General features: G+C 35.8%; 1 protein-coding gene across 4 annotated transcripts in view; it reads right to left on the minus strand.

The window, feature by feature from the left end:
• PSMD14 (proteasome 26S subunit, non-ATPase 14) overlaps window positions 1-20,562 on the minus strand; it is a 112,720-nt gene that overhangs the window by 32,579 nt on the left and 59,579 nt on the right. For 3 of the 4 annotated variants that reach the window (XM_087920083.1, XM_026697157.2, XM_087920084.1), the window contains 2 exons: window positions 11,485-11,560; window positions 9,847-9,899 (listed from right to left, as the gene is read on the minus strand). In XM_087920083.1, the coding sequence (XP_087776209.1) occupies window positions 9,847-9,894 (48 nt within the window). In that variant the 5' untranslated portion in view covers window positions 9,895-9,899; window positions 11,485-11,560. Of the gene's footprint in view, window positions 1-9,846; window positions 9,900-11,484; window positions 11,564-20,562 lie in introns of all 4 variants that reach the window. The other variant, XM_026697158.2, reaches the window with a different exon arrangement.

Raw genomic sequence — 20,562 nt, forward strand, 5'->3', positions numbered from 1 at the left:
TGGGCAATATTAATGAAGATGCACAGTGCTTGTATATTAAATTGTTAAGATTATACATCAAACCACATCTGCCTGTCACTTTCCATTCCAACCAGTGATCTACAAAGGTGATGAAAAGTAAATATACTTTTCGCTGATATACCAGATGCATCAGAATCCCCAGAGAATCAATGTGCTAACATCATCACCAAAGACTAAAACTGAAGCAAGTCTTTAAATTTGGTCGTTTACTTACAACTAAAGTAAGCCACAAAAATAAAATAATACAACTTTATGGCTTTTAAAAGTTCCTTTGTATCCAGTGCATAGAAAACAAGTGAGGAAAATCATTCCTGATTATACTTTTAAAGAAAAGAAACAGATGCTTCTTTCTGACTAAACTGTCTACCAAGTGTTAGACAGTGAACTGACCTGCCTGCAGGGCAATCGCATCAGCTGTAAGCTGCATCAATCATTTCTTTTAGCCATTCCTTATTAGCTAATGCAGAATTTAAGGTAGTTTTTCACAATTATTTTTTTTTTGCATTTAAAAATACATATACAATGTTTCTAAAAATCTAATAGAAGAATGATCAAGACAATTAGTCCAGTGAGGTTAAAAATGAGGCATTACTTTTCTTCATGAGCATTCGAATATAATCCAAATATAAAAGCTGTGACTTTTCCTTGGGCAGCCCTTGTTGACTAAGTGTTAAAAAAGGCATTTGCCATTCTAACAGCATAAAACTAACGCCTTAAAGTGTTATCTACTCAGGCCTTTTAGCAAATTTGTTAACACTTTTAGGTATATTACTCCACCTTTCTCTTAGTGTGAACTGGTATCAATTATTTAGCCAGTTTTATTATGCTATTAGAATACCTGCTGATTTATCATGAATCAAAGTGTCATTTTAGAGCACTGCCCTTTACGTCACCATACATTTCTTTCAATGTAAATGATGGAAAATAAATAAAGCCACAGCTACAAAAAGAACCACAGACATAGAAAATCAGTAAAAACTCCTACTGAATAATCTTCCCCGTTTAACCATGCTACATTAAAAACAGTTTTTAAATGTGGAAAAAGTGGTCCACTTCTTTAAAATGTCATTATAAAGGATACCTCTTTAACAAAATTATTAGATAGCTACATCCAGTATTATTTCCATCCATTCTCTTTAGTTAAAACCCCTTTAAAATATAAACACAACAAAACAGACATAAGCAAATGTACAACTATCCAACACTGTCATGTTTATTCTTACCCAATAAAATAAAAATAGGAACCTTTTAATACTTAATTTTGTGAGTATTAAACAACTAGTGTGAAAAACAAGATGCATGTAAACTACTTCTACTGCCTCTGCCTCAATGACTAGCTGAGACAACCTGTTATAGGAGGTGTTAATTGGCAATAGGAGTGCAAGTCAGAAGCATGTTCCCCATCGTCCTAACCCAGCAAGGCTAGGTCATTAAAGTGGAAATGAATTCTTTCATGCTGACTTAACTCTTGGAGTACAGATTTTCAGCTGTTACACCTACAGACAATTGAGTGTGTGTGCTACTTCAGATGGCACAAAAAGAGGCGTTTTCTTCTTAAAAATAATTGTATTATGTGTACGGTTTATTATGCACTATATACCAGAAGTAATCTGTGAATGATCTAATGGTTAATGCACACATGACTACATGGAGACATACAAGTAATCAAGTGTACAAGTATTCTGAAATGCACAACAGCCTGCAGACTTACAATAGAAGTCTGGGACAAATGATTTTCTTTAACAAAGGAAATGGTAACATGTTATTGCAATTGTGCCTAATTGTATCAAAAGTTACAAATATCTTTAAGATATTAGGCACAATTGACAAGAAGTCTTAGGAATAGAACAGCACAGAAACAGAATGAAGTAAATAACTAAGTAACTTTATATTTTTACTAATAATTAGGCCATCTAAGAAGAATTGTAGTAACATATATAGCATAGAGCAAAACATCAAAACACCACCATTTTGACAGCTTTTGAGTGAAGAAGTAGTTGTAGGCCAAATAAGAAGCTTAAACTTCTGCTCCACTATGAAGTTAATCAAGCAAGCTTCAGCCAATTATACAACCTTTCCCATAATTCTTGATCTGTAGGAAAACTCCTTAACATTACCCCTTAACTGTGGACTTGCTTAACAACTGCCGTGTTTACTTAATGACCTTGTTTTATGATTCACTCCACTTCCACATTCTCATGTTGAGCAGCAATTGATATATAGGTAGTCCTCAACTTATAACAGGTCACTTAGCAACCCCTTAACATTATGACAGGCCTCAGATTCAAATTCGACAAACCCCCACCCACCCACCCTGGTCATCTGGCCACATTTTGGGTATTTGGCAACTCAATGGCAGCCATTTGGTGTGTCTTGCAATCATTGCAATTTACAATGATTTCACTGGAAAACAGTGTTTACTTTCAATTTTCAGAGGGAAAAAATGTCCCATAGCAAATAGCAGGCTTGCTTAATGATCTCTGTGTTTGTTTAATGACCATACAAAAAAGGGTCATAAAACTGGGCACAGTCATGTGATGGGCCGCTTAATGACCATCACAAATTATGACCAAAATTGTAGACTCAATGCTGCTCTACTTTATGAAAGGTAATATAAAAGTGAGTTAACCTTTTACACTTCCATCTTAATCAGCAACAATCAACTCCAGTGCAGCCATAACAGATATCATAATTTGTTACAAACACCTGTTGTCTTTGCACAAAACATTTTTAATTGTGCCCATTACAAACTTGTTAGCACTTTTTCATTGTAGGGAGTACTACTGTTGCAAATTTCATCGATTTGTCTCAGTCAGACAGCTATGTATTTACATATATTTAAAATTAGCATGGCTTAAAAATCATTGTATCAACCTATATGACATTTTGTACATATCACCTTCCCATCACCCTGCCTGCCAATTACATTCTAGACTGCTAGAAAGCAAAGGGAATATAGACATTTATGTTCCTTCTATATTAGGTTATAGAATAATAAAGATCACTTTTCCAATTTACATTTCTGATCCTGGCAATGATCCAGAATATCTATGTTAAGACCATTCCAGAATACATTGGATTACTTCTTGAACATTAAATTGGGCCCACAGATTATACTAGATAATATTTGCACTTTATTAAGTAACAAACCATAAAAGAATCTACTTTATTAAATGTAGTGAGAAACTGTGTAGATAATTAAATAATGTTATAGCAGTCAATAAACACTTGTGAAAGAAATCACAATGGAAGAAGCGAAGACAATACCAGAACCAAATATCTTTTTTATAGGAAGGTACTGTAAGATTTCCTTTTTAGGTACAGTAGAAATTATTTTCCATCCATGAGGTTATCAGAATGTTAAAAACAGAACAGCTACAGACAGTTACAATGCTTTAAAGAGCTTACGATCAAGGGAAAGGATGTGGAATATTGATTATATCTGTGTTTTGGATTTTATAACTTAAAATAATGTAAATAATACTCTATATGAATTATTTGAGAGAAAATGAATGACTAAGAGAGCAGCAGTCAGAGGGAAGAGTCAATGTTTAAAAATTAGAATTGCAAAGAGGTTGATATGGTGACTCCTCTGAGCAAAGCCACGTTGAAAGCTATATTTTTTGGAAAGGAAAAAAAGGCTGCAAGTGGTTGCCTATGCCTCATTGTTGGATTATTTCAATATTTATACAAATTGGGGGGGAAACTTTAAAAACATTTAAACTCAGTTATATTACTTAAGAAGTTAAATTCAAAAGTAAAGCACTTAAGACTGATAGGGATTCAGTCCACATTTGTCAAGCAGAAGACATTCTTTCCTGTCTTCAAGGGAGGATTTGTAGTGCATAGGATAGCCCAATATGCTTAGCCCAATACATAAAAGAAATGCGTAAGCTAGAAGCAAGTTTCCTTCTTCTTCTTTCCTTTCTCCTTTTTAGGAGCAAGTGGACTTCATATTTTCAAAATTTACTTAAAGAGCAGAACAGGAAAAAGACAGTCTCAGCATAATAAGACCAATATAAAAAGTCTCCTCATCTTGCTTTTTTCCCCCCAAGAAACTATTTAGGAAAAAAGATGGACCAATATTATTTAACATATGTCTTTTATTCTATCTTTTAAATCTGACTGATCATATTTTATTATTTTACAGCTTTAGAAAAGTCCTTACAGTTAAATAAAAATACAAAAATTATCTGTAAGCAGATAAATGGCAAAGCAAAAGATATTACAGGAATTCCTAATACATCAGTCTTATTGAAATATTAAACTTCATAAAGCTTTCAAAGGAGAGGCCTAAGGCAGTATCTGAAAGCAACCTTACTCTATTAATCTTGTAATATTAAAAGAAAAAGTCCTTACATTTAGAACTTTTAAAAAGCATTACTATTACATAATCCAAAATGAAATGAGATTACAGGGTTAAGATCTACATATATTAGACCAGTAGATTCAACAAGATTTTTAGATCAGTGGCAGGTCTTTTAAGAGCTACAGGTTTTATCAATTCTACAGCATCAAGCAGTGCAGCTCTTGAAACCTTTCAAAGTGACAGTTTTCAAGTGCCATGTACAATGCCCTAATCTGGAAGTGTCCCAACCAACCCATCTGATCAACAATTTCACAGATGGAAGCACTTGATGGCTAATTGGCAAGCCGATTATTCAAACAAAATAGCTATTTGCAATTCTTGCTTCTTTATTTCCAGTAGAAGTGCTAACACGGCTAAGAGACAGGTCACCCCTCCTCCATGCTCATTTTTAAAATAAAAGATCTACCTTTCTAGCTATTCCCCCTGGGTACCATTTAAAGCACTGAACTGAAGTTGCACTAAGCAAATATGACAAGATATAGTGTTCTGTAACGAAGGACAGACTTTTTAGCGTTTCAGTTACTCTTTTTGAGGGCTGTATACAGTGTTACTCTGGGTTATTTACCCACCCACGTCATCATGTCACCAGCTGTCAGTGCTATTGTGCACTCAAAATGACATTTTAAAATTCAGAGGAGGAAATGCAGTAAGAACTCTCAATTTAAATTTACCAGATAACATGGGTGAATTCTGAACCATTGCTGAGAACACTGCAATTGTATAGCTATGTCCTATATCTCACATGCCTTGTGTACATTATGGATACCAGAAAATGTAAGAACAAGAGAATGGCTCTAACTCTGCTCATTATAAAGGTTATGAACAAGCATGCATACCTACATCTGCTATTTGGGAAGTGAGAATTATTTGCTCTTCTGCATGTTTGTTACAAAAAAAATTAGTTCAGAATACTGTGTGTGTATTAGAACTTTAACTTAAAAAAATACAATTCATGAAAACATTTTTAGCTCTTGAAAAATTTAGCCATATCCTACCTTCTTTAATATATATTTCTGTTTCAGAAAAAGGGCAATCAACTAGTTTAAAAGACCATTAACCCTTTTCTCCAGGAGGTAATAGTCACATTCATATGTAGTGTCCAATCCAAAATCAGTGTTCTGGAAACTTAGTTGCAAGCAAACTATGCATTCAACAAACCCTGGCTTATTATAGGCGAGTATTTTCTCGGGCACAGAAAAGATATGAGAGTGGTCACTTCTAAAGCTTGAATGCACAGGTCTTCAGCTGATAATCAAAAATATATAGTGGGTCATAGCCAGGAGCAGCAAAACTATATCCACAGTTAGTCTAAATCCAAAGGGTATCACAAAAATATCCAGGTTGTCTCAAAAACATGTGACAGGTCAGATTTTGACTTCTATATGCTTTCTTGAAACAGACAGGTATGGCAGAAAGTGGGACTAATTAACATGTTTTTGTCAATCTTCTATACTGGAGCAGTTTCTTTTCACACAATTGTAGCTATATTATTTTGTTTTCTTGCAACAATAGGAATTCTTGGGTTAAAAAAAGTAAACTGCTTTCAAAAACTGAGAAAATTTCAAAAATAGTTTGGGTCTAATTCTAAAAGTGTATGCTGAATGTTGGAATTGTTTATCTAGACTTTTGTCATAATTATGCAACTTTACATAGTATGCGATATTTTAGATAAGCTGCTTTTAAATTTAGAAATATATATAAAAATTTCAATTCAAGTCAGTCACAGGCATACGAATCACATTCTCATCTTTAAGATGAATATGCATTCAATCATTATGGTAAAATATATAGTTTATAACCAACTAACCTGTATTCTGCTTAAATCTTAACACATATAGAAGTTTATCCAACATAATGTGCACGAAGAAAAGTTTTAAACATTATAAATATTTCATCACCAGTATTTACTGTATTCTAAATTGTATGGGTAAACAGGGAACAATACATACAATGCTCACGTTAAAATGCTCTGGGAGATAAAGCCATTAACACATTTTACCTTCAAAAGTAAAGAAAGTATTTGAATGAGAGAATTTGTTATACAGTAATAGAAAACAATTCATATGTAATCAATGAGGCATATCTTTTTAACCCAAAATAATCTTTTTAACCCAAAATAATCTTTTTAACCCAAAATAATCTTTTTAACCCAAAATAATCTTTTTAAAACATAGGAAGACTATGTAACATTGGTAGTTCTGTGAGGTCCCAAGGATAGCTGGCATGCATAATTACAACTGCAACTTTCAAATAGCTGAAATCCTACCAATCACATGTCTAACAGTCACATGTCTAAATCTAATCTTGAGATAAAAAGTAAAAAGTTCAGCTTAACTCTTGATGATTGTATCCATGCCGTTTTTCTTGGCAGAATTGCATAGATGGTTTTCCTAGGTGTCTGTTTTTTTTTTTTTTTCTCTTCAAAATCCCAGTTGAACCGAGAGCCTGGGATTGTGGTCCATTATAGAAATGCTAACCAGACCAACTCTGCTCACCTTCCAAGTTTACTTACTAAGGTACAAAAATCCCCAAGAAATCCTCAAATTAACAATCCTGTACAGCCCTGTAAGTGATGATGGAGTCCAAATCCAAGCATGGATATACTGTAAGTAAAAGAGACTCAAAATCTATTTTCACATGTAAATTGTAATTTATTATTACAATATTCACGATATGGACTCTTACAACAGTGGCATTTGTTTGCGCATCTATCTCTGCTTACAGAAAAATTGTGTCGTTGCCCTCAATTTCTCCTTCCTCTTGGGGCTCTCCATACTACATGCCACCAGCATTTCTCTGTTGAATCCTCTGATTGTCCAGAATAGTTTTTAGAAGGCAGGGGGATAGAGAAACAATTGATGAAAGTCATTTTATTTTGCTGTTAGGCCATTAACAAGCAGAAATGCATCAGAATTTCATGATTTTTCAAAGGACTTCTATTCGCCTTTTAGTCTAAAAAATATCTTCAGCACGCTATAAGCAGGATTTTTCTCCCATGTTATCCAAGACTTGTTTCTACAGTTGTTCAATTGTATTTCAGATACATCCATACATTAATAATTATATGAAAGAAAATACTGCAGATAGCACCCCTAAGGTGTTTGTGCTCATGGAAAGACTTATTATAGTGAATGCCTCAACTAACTGAAGCTGGAAGAGACCATTCTCTTATTGTCTGTAAACCCCCAAATCTGTCCTCAAACGTTTGAGAAACTTCAGACCAGCATGAGACATAGCATGGATGGAAACACTCAACAAAATTCTTTACTTTTCTTTGAAAAGATTTAATGCTTTGCAGTAAGTGGAATGACAGTACAGTATCCATTCAATCAGAGGCTCCAGGCAACCAGTATTCAGTCTTCCATGTTTAGATACAAGTTGCCTCTAGATTTCTGCCCTCCTGGACAAATTGGACTAGCTTCACATCTTGGACAATACACCTTAGAAAAAGGTGTCAGACATAATGAGAGAGATTACTTTAATGATGCTGTCATTACTTAACCAAAGGAGGCTGATAGTTACCAATGTTCTTGCTTATTTTAAAAATATGTTGACTTGTTTATCACAAAGCTGCACTATCAAAATAGATCCCCACAGGAGACAGAAAACAACAAAGTTAGGCTTTTACCCTAGTATTTGTCTTGCATGATTGATTGCAGAGTCTACTTATTTGTGTCACTTTGTTCTTAGAAGAAAGCTATCAGTACATGATGCAACAAGATCTTATGCAGAGTGGTGTGCTGATTAGGACTGAACTGGAAGTGACTGGACCAAGAATACACATCTGGCTTTCATGACTAAGAGAGGACTTGGGTTTCCTCACTCCTAGTCTAGCACCTTAACCATTACACCATGCTGCATTACAAGAACAAAGTAACAGTTAATATATTAAATTCAGCATGTGTCTCTTTTCCTAATTTTCTGACTAAGAAAAATTTCAATAATTATGAATCTCTTATTGTGTTAAAGAATGAGGCTCAGGAGAAGTGTTCCGATTGCATAGTGTTAAAAATGTATCTTTAAATAGTATTCACTGAGAAACACCTGGAAGAAAGTGCAAAATGCAAATACTTGCTATAAAATTTAAAAAGAAAAGCTTTGCTTTGGGTAATACACTATACCCTTGATTAGTTGCACAATCAATGTCCCAAAGTAAATACCTAACCTAATAGCACAGTCCTAAAAATTCAATGAAATATCTGTATCCTAAGCTAACTTGTATTCAAGCAGAAAGTCTATAATTGAAAATATGGAGATATAAACTCAGCTTACAGTATGAAGTCGAAAGGAATAGTTTTACATCTAGCTCCACTGCCATTAGGTGGTCAAAAGAATACCTTCACCTGTAAAGTTTGCTTATGCATTAAGATGGTCAGACGTGCATTGATAATTCTGAATATCAGAAATACATTATGCATTTGCAAAACAGCAAGCCTTCTCTGTGGTGGCACTTTTACTTTGGAAAGTCTTCACAGGAGAGAGATGATTTGCTTTCCTTTCAGCATCATATATGAACACTCCTTTTTGCTGAGGCATTTTACATTTACATTAAAAAATACACAAGTATTCATTAGATTACTTGTTGGCTGAATAGTTCTGATAATTTTTTCTTACAATTTTATTACTGCTGTAGATCATATTTTAAAATATGCAAAACTATAAGACCGATTTATAAATTTAAAAATGACAGTAAGTAATCTGTCTAACACTAATAAAATCAACATTGCTATTTGATATAATTTATCTGTTTTGAAACCAGTGGATAGCAGTTGTATAAACATCCATGAGCATCTTTCTCCACTACTGTTGATATGGGTAAGTCAATAACATGATTGAAATTGTCATTCCTATAATGATGAGAAAGATTAATCTTGATTACAAGAGTGAAAAAGATGGTGTATTCCATAGCTGGATCCAATGGTGTGATTAAGTTCTATTGCTGATATTCTTCTATTGACACTTTGGGGCAGATTTGGTATCTCACTTTGAGGTGATAGAGCAGAAGTGACGGTCCTGTTGCAGCGGCATAAATGAGTACACAAAAATGGTTTGAAAATAACATCTGCTAACTAATTATGGAGGATTTTGTTTATAAAATTATGTGAAATTTTCCAGTACCTGATGGATCACAATATATAATAATACATCACAAATAAAAAGATCTTGCTTCTTAATAAAAGTGACCAAATATAAGTTCTGTTTGGAAAATTAAAGTCGGGATTAAACTTTGAGGTGAAGGAGGACCCTGCAATGTTTTGTTGCAGCAAACGTGCAAGTACTCTTCTACAATAAGACAAATAATATATCAAAAACATATGCTTTTCTGCACTTATTATACATACAATTTCTGGAATTGTAATTCTGCAATTCCTCAAATGGTTATTTTTCCAGGGAGGGGCAAGACTTAAATCTGTAATTGAAATTCAGAAAAGGTTACCGATAATCTGGATACTAACCTGTCCTAGACCAGGCATTCCTCCTCCAAGTCGTAGAAGTCGATCCATATTTCCTAAAGAAACAAACAGATAGCATACCTAGGTTCTAATGTGTTTACCAAACTGTTCTCCATAAAATTCACCTTCAGTCACTCATTATGTCAAAAATATTGGTCGTAATTACAACACAACATCAGACTTCCTGTTAATTAACACCACATATTAATTCAAGAAGCTGTCTTCCATACTAATTAACAACTGCACTTTAAGTGTACTGATTTTGGGTTATCCCCAGTTTTAAAAAAGATAAGCTTTTTTTGTTTAACTCCCTTTTTTATTGCAAAATTCATTTATTTCCTCCTCTGATCCCACTTACCCCCAAAAGCATCTGCACAGCAAACCAAAGAAAACTCAACACCAGCAGATTAATTTCCTTCAATTTATCCAGAACACATCAATATAAAAATAATTCAAAAGTGAAGATTTTTAACATCCTCATTAGTAAGTTCTGTGCTAATTAACTTACAGCTTGTCAGTTAGCATCAAAACTGCATGTGAAAGACACTGAACAGATTAGATTTCTGAATTAGCATCAAAAGCTTTTTTTAATGAACTCATTACACCAAAAGAACACCATAAAGTAAACATTAAATGCCTTTAGTTAAAATATTAAGGGCTACATAGTTGTTGTATATATCATTAAATATGAAATACTGTAGAAAGAAAATGAATCTCATTGCTGTTTGTTATATTGCTTTAATAGTAAAATATTTAACATGCAACATGGTAATATGACTAGAAACATTTTTAATACTATTAGCATGTCACCAAGTGCTGACTCCTGGATGAATAAAAACATCTAGTATTCCTCACCAAGACTGTGCAAATGATTTAAAGGAACATTTCATTCAACTTGTTTGAACAGCCCAAGTCTCCACCATTGTCCATATTGGCTAGAATTGCTTGGAGCAGTAGTTTACCAACATCTGGCTGGTCCTGGTGACCTGGACTGTGAGTTAGACTGAATACAATACAGTATTCAAGAGGGCTGTCCAAAACCGTTAGGAGATGCTTCTGAAACAACAGGACAGAGGCTGCTCTGCATACACATGCAAGCAGAGACAACTGGGAACAGCTTCCAAGGCAAAAGATGTAGCTGCTGCTATGAATCAATAAGTGCTTTCCATGAACTTTAATGCAGTAAGCAAGATGACCTGAAGTTAGAGGTTAATATCTATTTGTATCTGCATGCTGCTCTCTATATCTCTTGTCTTATCATATTATGTCTAACTGTAGCCAGACAAAAGCAAAAACTTAACAATACTAAAGGTTTCCCTAAAGATGAAAAAACTATTTAGAATTATAATCATGCCCACAGGGCACAATCCAAAAGAATTCTCATTACTTTTAATTAAAGTTAATTATCTCAGATCATCAAGGATCTAATTAATACAATATGAATATTTCGGTAGAGATCAATCAATAAAAATTTATTTTTATTCATAACACATCAGCTGAACTGAGACTGAACACACAAATAGTTCCACAGCCCATCTCAATATCCTTGATGCTAGAATGACATTTTTGAGCAATTTAAGTAGAACTATCATGAATATCTAAGGAAACAAGCTCATATATTTAATTTTACACTGTACTCACCTGGTTTTCAGCTTTTTTTCTACAATGTTTTTCCAGTATTTAGTGGAGTCTCCAAGTTTAGATGCAAAGTGAAGCTCTACAACACAAGTAACAATCAAGATATCTTTCAAAAAACCTTTATATACTGAAACATCAATTCTAGCCAACTTTTACAGTATAAGAATGTTCTATTAAAAAAAGACAACCCAACCTATATAGGTAGTCCTCGACTTACAACAGTTCACTTAGTGACGGTTTGAAGCAAAACGGCACCATAAGTGACTTATGATCATTTTTCACACTTATGACCGTTGCAGCATTCCCATGGTCACATGATTTACATTTGGATGCTTGACAACGGGTTCACATTTATGACAGTTGCAATGTCCCAAGATAATGTGATCACCTTTTGCAACCTTCTAACAAGCAAAGACAATGGGAAAGCCAGACTCATATAACAACGGTGTTGTTAATTGAACAACTTCAGTGATTCACTTAACAACAGAAATTTGTCTGGGTTCATGTGACCACCATTTGTAAGCTTCCCAGCCGACTTCTGACAGCTAAGTTAATGGGGAAGCCAGATTCACTTAATGACATGGTTTATTTAACAACTGTGGCAAACAAATTATAAAATGCGATAAAACTCACTTAACAACTGCCTTGTTTAGTAACAGAAATTTTGGGCTCAATAGTGGTGGTTATGTTGTACAAGTTTTCCTAAAAACAAAAAACACCCCCCCCCGCTCCAAAAGAAAAATGGGGAGTGGGATTTCTATGATTCCTTCTCCAATCTCTGTAAAATTAGAGAACTGGAAGCAAATATTGGAAATATTCTCCCTGCTTTCCCTGATTGGGAGAAGGTGGGTAGGAAGCAGGTCTTTTGATGCCAGTTCTCTTGTGTATAAAAAGATCTGCTTTCACCCAGAGGCTCAGCTGTACTGTAAGAGTGCCACTTGTAGTGATGCTTCCCCCACAGTAGAGCTGCTCCCATCTTAGGCCTGCAAGATTTAAGCCTCAGGGAACTATTTAACTGTACGTCCAGCAATCAACTGTATACCACTGAGATACAACTAGACATCACAATTCCAGCCGTCTTATCAATTGATTGCTGGACACACATATAAAATAAAATAATAAAATAAAGACAAATTTCTGTTGTTAAGTGAATCACTGAAGTTGTTCAATTAACAACACCGTTGTTGTATGAGTCTGGCTTTCCCATTGTCTTTGCTTGTTAGAAGGTTGCAAAAGGTGATCACATTATCTTGGGACATTGCAACTGTCATAAATGTGACAGCACTGTTGGCAGAACTAGCAGCCAGGAAGCCATAGTGAAACTATTTACAGCTTCCCAGCAGCATTGCCAGCAACCCTACATGGAAATCACAAGTAGCTCCACCATGCCTCTGCCTGCAGAAGAGTAGCTGGTAGCCCCATGATGAAGCTAGTCTTTCACTGGCACCTATGGGCATAGCTTTACTTAGAAATGCCTCTTTCATTCCACTTCCCTTCCCTTGTTAGAAGGTAAATGACTCTTTGGTGTCTTCCACACTGCTAGGGGAAATGGAAGAGCTGGCTGGTACTGAAAAGAGCTTTCCTTCTTTCTTTTCCACTACGAGACGTTGGGGAAAAGAAGTGGCTTTTTTGCCAATTCTCCAATTCTCAAAATCACATGGAATGATCACTCCATGTGATTGCAGAACTGACAACTGTAGACCCATCCATGAATCAACTAAAAGTTTATTTTGGTTTTTAAATCAATGGTCTTGTGAACCTGGAGGGGAGTTTGTGGTCAAATAGAAATTATCTGAAATTACATCCATTTCTTTTTATCATAAAATGTTGAAAAAATTCTCTTTTGTGCATATTAGACCTGTTAGACAAATTTAATAAGGACAATGCATACGTGGGTTTCTATGGAGAGTCTCAACCATCCAGATCATGGTTGTCCCAAAGGTGCTTTTCAAAAGGCAGCTGCATTTTCTTGTTTTTTTTTCCTTAAAAAACACTTCGCTTTCATTCCCACCATTCAGTCAGAACTGAAAAACTTCTTGGATGAGAAGTGAAACGTTTTTAAGAGGAAAAAAAAATCAAGAAAGTCCAGTTGCCTTTTAAAAAGCACCTTTGAGACAAATGTAGGCTGTTGCTAGAGATGCAGTTGTAAATTTGAAGTATTAACACATATACTTGCCCTTGTGCCAGAGTTTGGGCTGAAATATCAGTATTATTAACATAATATTGGAACAATCATTTGCTGCTTAAATATACTTTGTTCTGTTTAGTTATATCCACAGCATTCAGAGTCATCAAGAATTCTGGGTTTTTCATGCATGGGGGATAGTCAAAAAGTATTATTATACAACACTGAAAGGAGAAATCTATTCCTAACTGCAGCAACAGACTGTTCAAATCTACAAGCCATTTGCATTAAATTTCTCAAGACAGACTTTATAAGCAGGGGACGGAGCTGGCGTCGCGATGATACAGCATGCGATCTTGGAGGTCTGAGATCGCTGCCGATATCTTTGTTCCTGGATGGTCCTATTGGATCTAAACCTTCCCGAAGAGAAGGTGAAAGTGAAGAGCGCATCCTGTTGATCCCAGGGATACCGCAAAGTCCCTGGTAGATCCAGGAGAAGCTCTTCTTGCCAGCGGCAAAGAGGCAGCCATTAAAGCTGCTGAAGTTGGGACAGCTCCGAAACGGAAGAGAACAGAAAGAGAGAGTGTGCCGGTTTGGTGAGAACTTTTTTTTACACTAAGATCTGAAAGGACACCCTAAGGAAAAGAGAGAATCTGTAAAAGTTTTGACAGAAGTGATTAAGCGGCGATTTTAAACAGGAATGTCAAAGTAATGTTTGGGTTTTTTTTCCTCATTGCTGGATTTTCTATATACGATCTTGTATTTTGAAACTGGACTGGTTTTTTCGTTCATATCTATTATTTTTTCTTCTCCTTTTTGATTTTGTAATATTTTAGGCTAGAGGCTCCCTTTAGTTAATTCTTTTTTAAAAAATATCTTTTTTTAAAATCAATTCTCATTATATCCTGCTCGGAAAAGGAGGGGGAAAGTGAGAGCAAAGAAACTTTATAACACTGCCAACTAGAGGCTTGAAAATATTCTATTTCCCTGTGACCAGACAAAGCTGAGAAAGAAAGAACTGAGATTCTTTTCCAAGGACATTGCTATTTGATAAGATAGAGGGAAGAGCATGAGAGAGTATTATTGCAGGTGCTCTTCTGGGTTTCTATCAACAGCTGGAGTCTGGTGTTGAAATGTAGGGGGAAAATGGTGATAAGTTTTTGGAGAAAAGAGCTATAATAAGAGCCTTGGATAATTAAATAAAGTGCAGTGCGCCCTTTTTACTTTTCCTAAGTTGTGCTATCCCTCCTCTCCAGCTTTATTGTATTTTTTTAAATCTTTTTTTTGGTAATAACTATTTGGGTTTTTGGCTTTGTTAGAGTTTGTCTTTGTTTTTCTTTCTTTTTTTTTTGGAAGTCCACTCTCTATGTTTGCTTTTTATTTTAAAACAGGGGTGTCCAACCTTTCACCTTCCCTGGGCCACATTAGAAGATGAAAATTTGGTTTGGGCCGCACATAAAATAAAATAACAGTAACGATACCCAATCATCCCCAAAAACCATAGAAAACATAGTTAACATATTAAATTTATTTGGAAATAACGTTAGAGAGATGTTTTTATTATTTATTATTAATTATTTATTTAAAATTATTTATTTTTTATCACCGTTTTTTTTTATCACAGTTTATTTTCCAGCCAAATTTTGCGGGGCGGGGGGGAGCTCGCCTGCCTCACGCCTACCTCTCCTCCTGCAAATAGCCGGGCTGGATGAGGCAGGACTGGAAGGCAGAAGCAGCAGCGGTGGGGGAAGGCTTCTGCCCCCGCTGCCGCCGCCGCTTCTGCCGCCGCCGGTGCTTCTTCCCCTGCCCTCGCTGCTGCTTCTGCCGCCGCTTTCTGCCCCGCCACCATCCCCGCCGCCGCCGCGCTTCTTCCCTGCCCCGCTGCTGCTTCTGCCGCCGCCGCTTCTGCCCCCGCCACCATCCCCGCCGCCGCCGCTGCCGGCGCTTTCCTGCCCCGCTGCTGCTTCTTGCCGCCCGCTTTCTGCCCGCCACCATCCCCGCCGCTTCTTCCGCTGCGGGGCAGCGCGGTGGGGACAGAAGCAGCAGCGGCAGCAGGGCAGAAGTGGCGGGGGTGGCGGCAGGGGCAGAAGCGGCGGGGGTGGCGGCGGAGCAGAAGCGGTGGGGGTTGCGGCGGGGACAGAAGCAGCAGCGGCGGCAGGGCAGAAGCGGTCGGGGTGGCGGCAGGGACAGAAGCAGCAGCGGCGGCAGGGCAGAAGCGGCGGGGTGGCAGCGGGGCAGAAGCGGCGGTGGCGGGGGGACAGAAGCAGCAGGGGTGGCGGTAACAGCAGAAGGTGGCGTTCTGACGGCTCCCGCCTTTTCTCTTGCTGCTTGGCTTGGTGCTCGCCTCGCCCCGCCTCGCGCCTGCCTCTCTTCCTCCTTCTCGCTGGCTGTGGCACGATGGTTGGGGTGGGCATTGGGCCGCATTACGAGGCGACCTGGGCCGCATGCGGCCCGTGGGCCGCAGGTTGGACAAGCCTGTTTTAAAAGGAAAGCCTTAAAAGCCTCTTTTTCCCCTTTCCTGGTATTTTTGTTTTTTCATCTACCCTTTTGGTTTATTCTTATGCACTTTTTTCTATTTGAGACCTTTCAACTGGATTAAGGTGTTGAAGAACCTGAAGAATTTTTCCTTTTCCTCCCCCCCCCCTTTTTTTTTCAAGCCTTTTTCTTCATCTAACTACTGATTGGATTAAGGTATACAAGAACTTGAAGAAATTTTGCCCTCCCCTTTTTTTTCTTTTTTTTTAATCATTATTATTGGGCTTCTTTTTTCTACTATTTTTTTTTTGAACTATAATTGGTTACTTCACAATTGGATTAAGGTTTAGAAGAACCTGAAGATTTTGAATTGCTTAAAATGAGTAGGAAATTTACAACTCCTTGTTCTTCAACTTCTACTTCTTCCTCTCCACCATCTGAAGGACAACATTCAATACAGACAACGTTAAAGTAAGAAAAAGAACAAGAAAAAGTGACTCTGCAGATGATTATGCGAGGAATTCAAAATATTCAAGCAAGATCAGAGAATATTGAAAAGAGAATAGAGAACATTGAACAAAGAACAGAGAACACTGAACAAAGAATGGAGAACATTGAACAAAGAACAGGGAAAACCGATGAAAAAGTGGAGAACATCCAACAAATGATGTTGAAGTATGATGAGAGATTCCAAAAAATTGAAGAAGAAGGTAAACAAAGAGACAAGAAGATTGGAGATATTGATAATAGATTAATGGTTGTTGAACAAAATAAAAGTGGTATGTTTTATTTTTTATTTTAAATATAGTTTATTAATTTTTACAATTAAAACCAGTCACAATACATACACAAATAAGCAAAAGAAAGAAAGAAAGAAAAGAAAGAAAAGAGAAGAGGAAGAGAGGGAAAGAATTTTAAGAAAAGAAAGAAAGAGGTTACAGGATTAAAAGTATTCTTATTTAACAGTTTGCAAGATCTTCTTTTGTTTTCATCACCTTAACTTGTGTCATATAACCACACCTGTTTTTAACTTATATCGCTACCTCGTTGTTATGTATTGGTACTTTCCTTTTATGCCTTATAATATATTATTTATCTTTGGTCAATCCAATTATACCAACAATTCCAGCTGTCATAGTATAGTGAAGTGTCTTTGTTTTTTAGCGCCAAAGTCAATTTATCCATTTCTGCGCATCTTGAGATTTTTTCAATAATCATTTCTTCTGATGGAATTTGGTGTTGTTTCCAATGTTGAGCGAAGGCTAATCTGGCCGCTGTTAAAATGTGTATTGTTATGTATTTAGTTTTTTTGGAAATTTGCTTATCAAAAATCCCTAGTAGGAAGGACTCTGGTTTGTATTCGATCTGCTCTTTGGTGATTTCTTCCAACCAAGTTTTGATTTTCTTCCAATACTTTTGGGTTTCTGCACAGGACCACCACATATGGAAAAAGGTTCCTTCTTTTTCCTACACTTCCAGCAATGCGGACTCATGTTGGGGTGCATCTTCGCTAACCTCGAAGGGGGAGATGCCATCTATAGAACATTTTATAAAGATTTTCCTTGTATGCTGCCGATTTGGTAATCTTATTGTTTCTGCCCCAAACTTTCTCCCATTCCGCTAATGTGATGCTACGCCCTACATTCTTACTCCAAGCAATCATATTTCCTTTTACGATTTCTTCTTCTAATTCTGTTTCTAATAAGTAGTTATAAAATTTTGTTATGTTTTTTTTATTTGATCCTAATAAAATTTTATCTAACTGTTGTAGTTTGTTATTAATTCGAATTCTTTTTGTCTTGTTTATATCTGCTTTGAATCTGAAGATAAACCCATTGATCAATTTTATGTCCTTGCTCTTGAAGATCCAGCCTCGGTTTCAAATTTCCTTGTGGGTCTAATAAGTCTTTGTATTTAATCATTTTAGTAAGCTCCAAATTGTTTGGGTGAATCATTGCCTCCATTGTTGAAATCCATACTGGTACTTTTGTATAATGTTTTTCCTTATTTTCCTCCAAATTGTTAATAGTGCATCTCTAATTAAATGTCTATGGAAATATTTTTGACTGGTTTTCCTACGTCCCATAGAAAGGCGTGCCACCCCTTTGTAAATCATGGCCTTCTAGAAATAGTATTCTTTTATTGGTTAAACTCACCCAATCCTTCAACCAAACTAATGAGGTGGCCATATGGTATAACTCCCAGTTTGGAAATGCTAACCCTCCCCTGCTCTTCATATCCTGCATTGCTTTTACATTTATTCTGGGTTTTTTCCCTTGCCAAATAAATTTCAGAGTTGTTCTATTGAGTTCTTCAAAAACTTTTATGTAATTTAATTGGGATCGCTTGGAATAAATACAAAAATTTAGGAGAATGTTCATTTTAATAGTAGCAATTCGCCTAGTAGTGAAATTTGAAGTTTCCCCACAATTCTAAATCTTTCTTTACCTGATGTATCAGCTTATCATAATTGTTTTCTTTAAGTGTCTTACAGTGTGGGGTTAGCCAAATTCCTAAATATTTCACTTTCTTTGTCACTTGTATCTGCATTATTTCTTCTAGTTCTATTTTCTGTTTTTCTGTTAGGTTTTTGGTCATTAATTTGGTTTTTTTTTTGTTTATTTTAAGTCCCGCTACTGCTCCAAATTTCTCTAATTCACTCATCAATTTTGGTCCCCTGTCTTTTGGTATGTTGAGATGGGAGATGGATAGATCAGAATTCTATCTTAGATTCCAAAACATAGAGGAAGAAAAAGGACAAAACCTAGCTGTGATAATGATAGAAATACTGGCTGAAGCTTTGGAAATAACTCAAGAGAAGATGATGGATGGAATAGATGAGGTTTATCGAGTCTTCACAAGATATGCAATGAGAAATAGCTTACCAAGAGAAGTTCACAGTAGATTTACAAAGAAAGCCATTAAAACACAAATATTGCAAGTGGCAAAAGAGAAAACACTGAAATACAAAGACAAGGAAATTGTGGTCTTGAAACAAATACCCAGAAGAGTGAGAGAGATGAGAAGAGAATACCGATTCCTGAGTAAATGCTACTTAAAAAAGAGGTGAATTATAGATGGCTGATTCCAGAAGGTTTAATGTTCACATGGCAAGAACAGAGACACAGAATTGACTCAATTGAGAAAGCAGAATTATTTTATACAGAATTTTTTGGAAGGAAAGAGGAAGAGGCAGAAAGAGAGATCTCATTAATTGAATTCCAAGAGGACTGACAAATGGCGACTGAAAAAGAAGGCGGCGCAGTAGGTGGAAAGGTGGAAGCCAAAGAACAACGTGAATTAAGATCTACGAGAGCTGCTAAACCTAACTATAAAATATAACCATGGAAGAGAAAAAAATGATTATAATTAATATAAATGGACTTAACTCATCCTTTAAAAGAAGGAAAACCTTTCATAAATTGGAGAAATTAAAATTTGATATAATTTGTCTACAAGAAGTACATATTAAAAAACAATATGAACAATTGTTGGTAAAGCCAAAATTAGGGAAAATATTTACTTCCTTGACCCAATGTAAGAAAAGAGGAGTGGTTTTATATATTAAAGAGACCACCCCAGAAAAATTGATCTATACTGATGATGATGGAAGAATACTAATGGTGGAAATAATGGACAATAATATGAAACCACTCCTGACTGCAATTTATGCTCTGAATGACAAACAAGAAGAATTCTACAAAAAAACTACATATGAAAATAATTGAACTGGACTATGCTAATATAGTTATGATGGGAGATTTTAATGGAATTGTAGACAACAAATTGGACTATAGAAAACAACAAAGCAAAACAGAAAGACTCTCTCCAAATCTTTTTTTAAAATGGTAGATGAAATAAACTTAAAAGATACATGGAGAGAAAGAAATGCTAAAACTAAACAATACACCTTCTATTCAAATAGACACTTATCATGGTCCAGAATAGATACGATATGGATGTCAATAGAATTAATATCTAACATTCAAGAAATAAATATTGAAACAAGTACTTGGGCAGATCACAATCCAATGACAATTAAATGGAAAGGACAAAAAAGAAGATTGAGATGGATGTTAAATAATACTATTTTAAAGGAAAAAGACTTCACACAGTGGATAGAGAAAGAATTGGCCTTTTTCTTTAGAGAAAACAAAAAAGATACATCAATTCAGAATGTATGGGATACAATGAAGGCACATGTTAGAGACTTGATAATAGACTATACAAAGAAAAGGAATACTATGAAAAGGCTAGCCTCTAAGGCCCTAGAGGTTGTGCATAAAAGACTTGAGAAAGAGCTACAGAAAATGCCACAGAAAAAGGACATCAAGCTATAATTAAACACAAAATGGGTCAAATAGAAAAAGAAGAATTAGCACAGAAAATTAGAGGTGCTAAACAGAACTACTTTGAAGACGCAAACAAATCAGGTAGATGGTTAGCATACAAATTGAGAAAGGAGAAAGAATCAAGGAATC

This window comes from Pseudonaja textilis, chromosome 1 (assembly GCF_049901715.1).
Source record: "Pseudonaja textilis isolate UNSWEBS1 chromosome 1, rPseTex1.2, whole genome shotgun sequence".
Taxonomy (NCBI): Eukaryota; Metazoa; Chordata; class Lepidosauria; order Squamata; family Elapidae; genus Pseudonaja; species Pseudonaja textilis.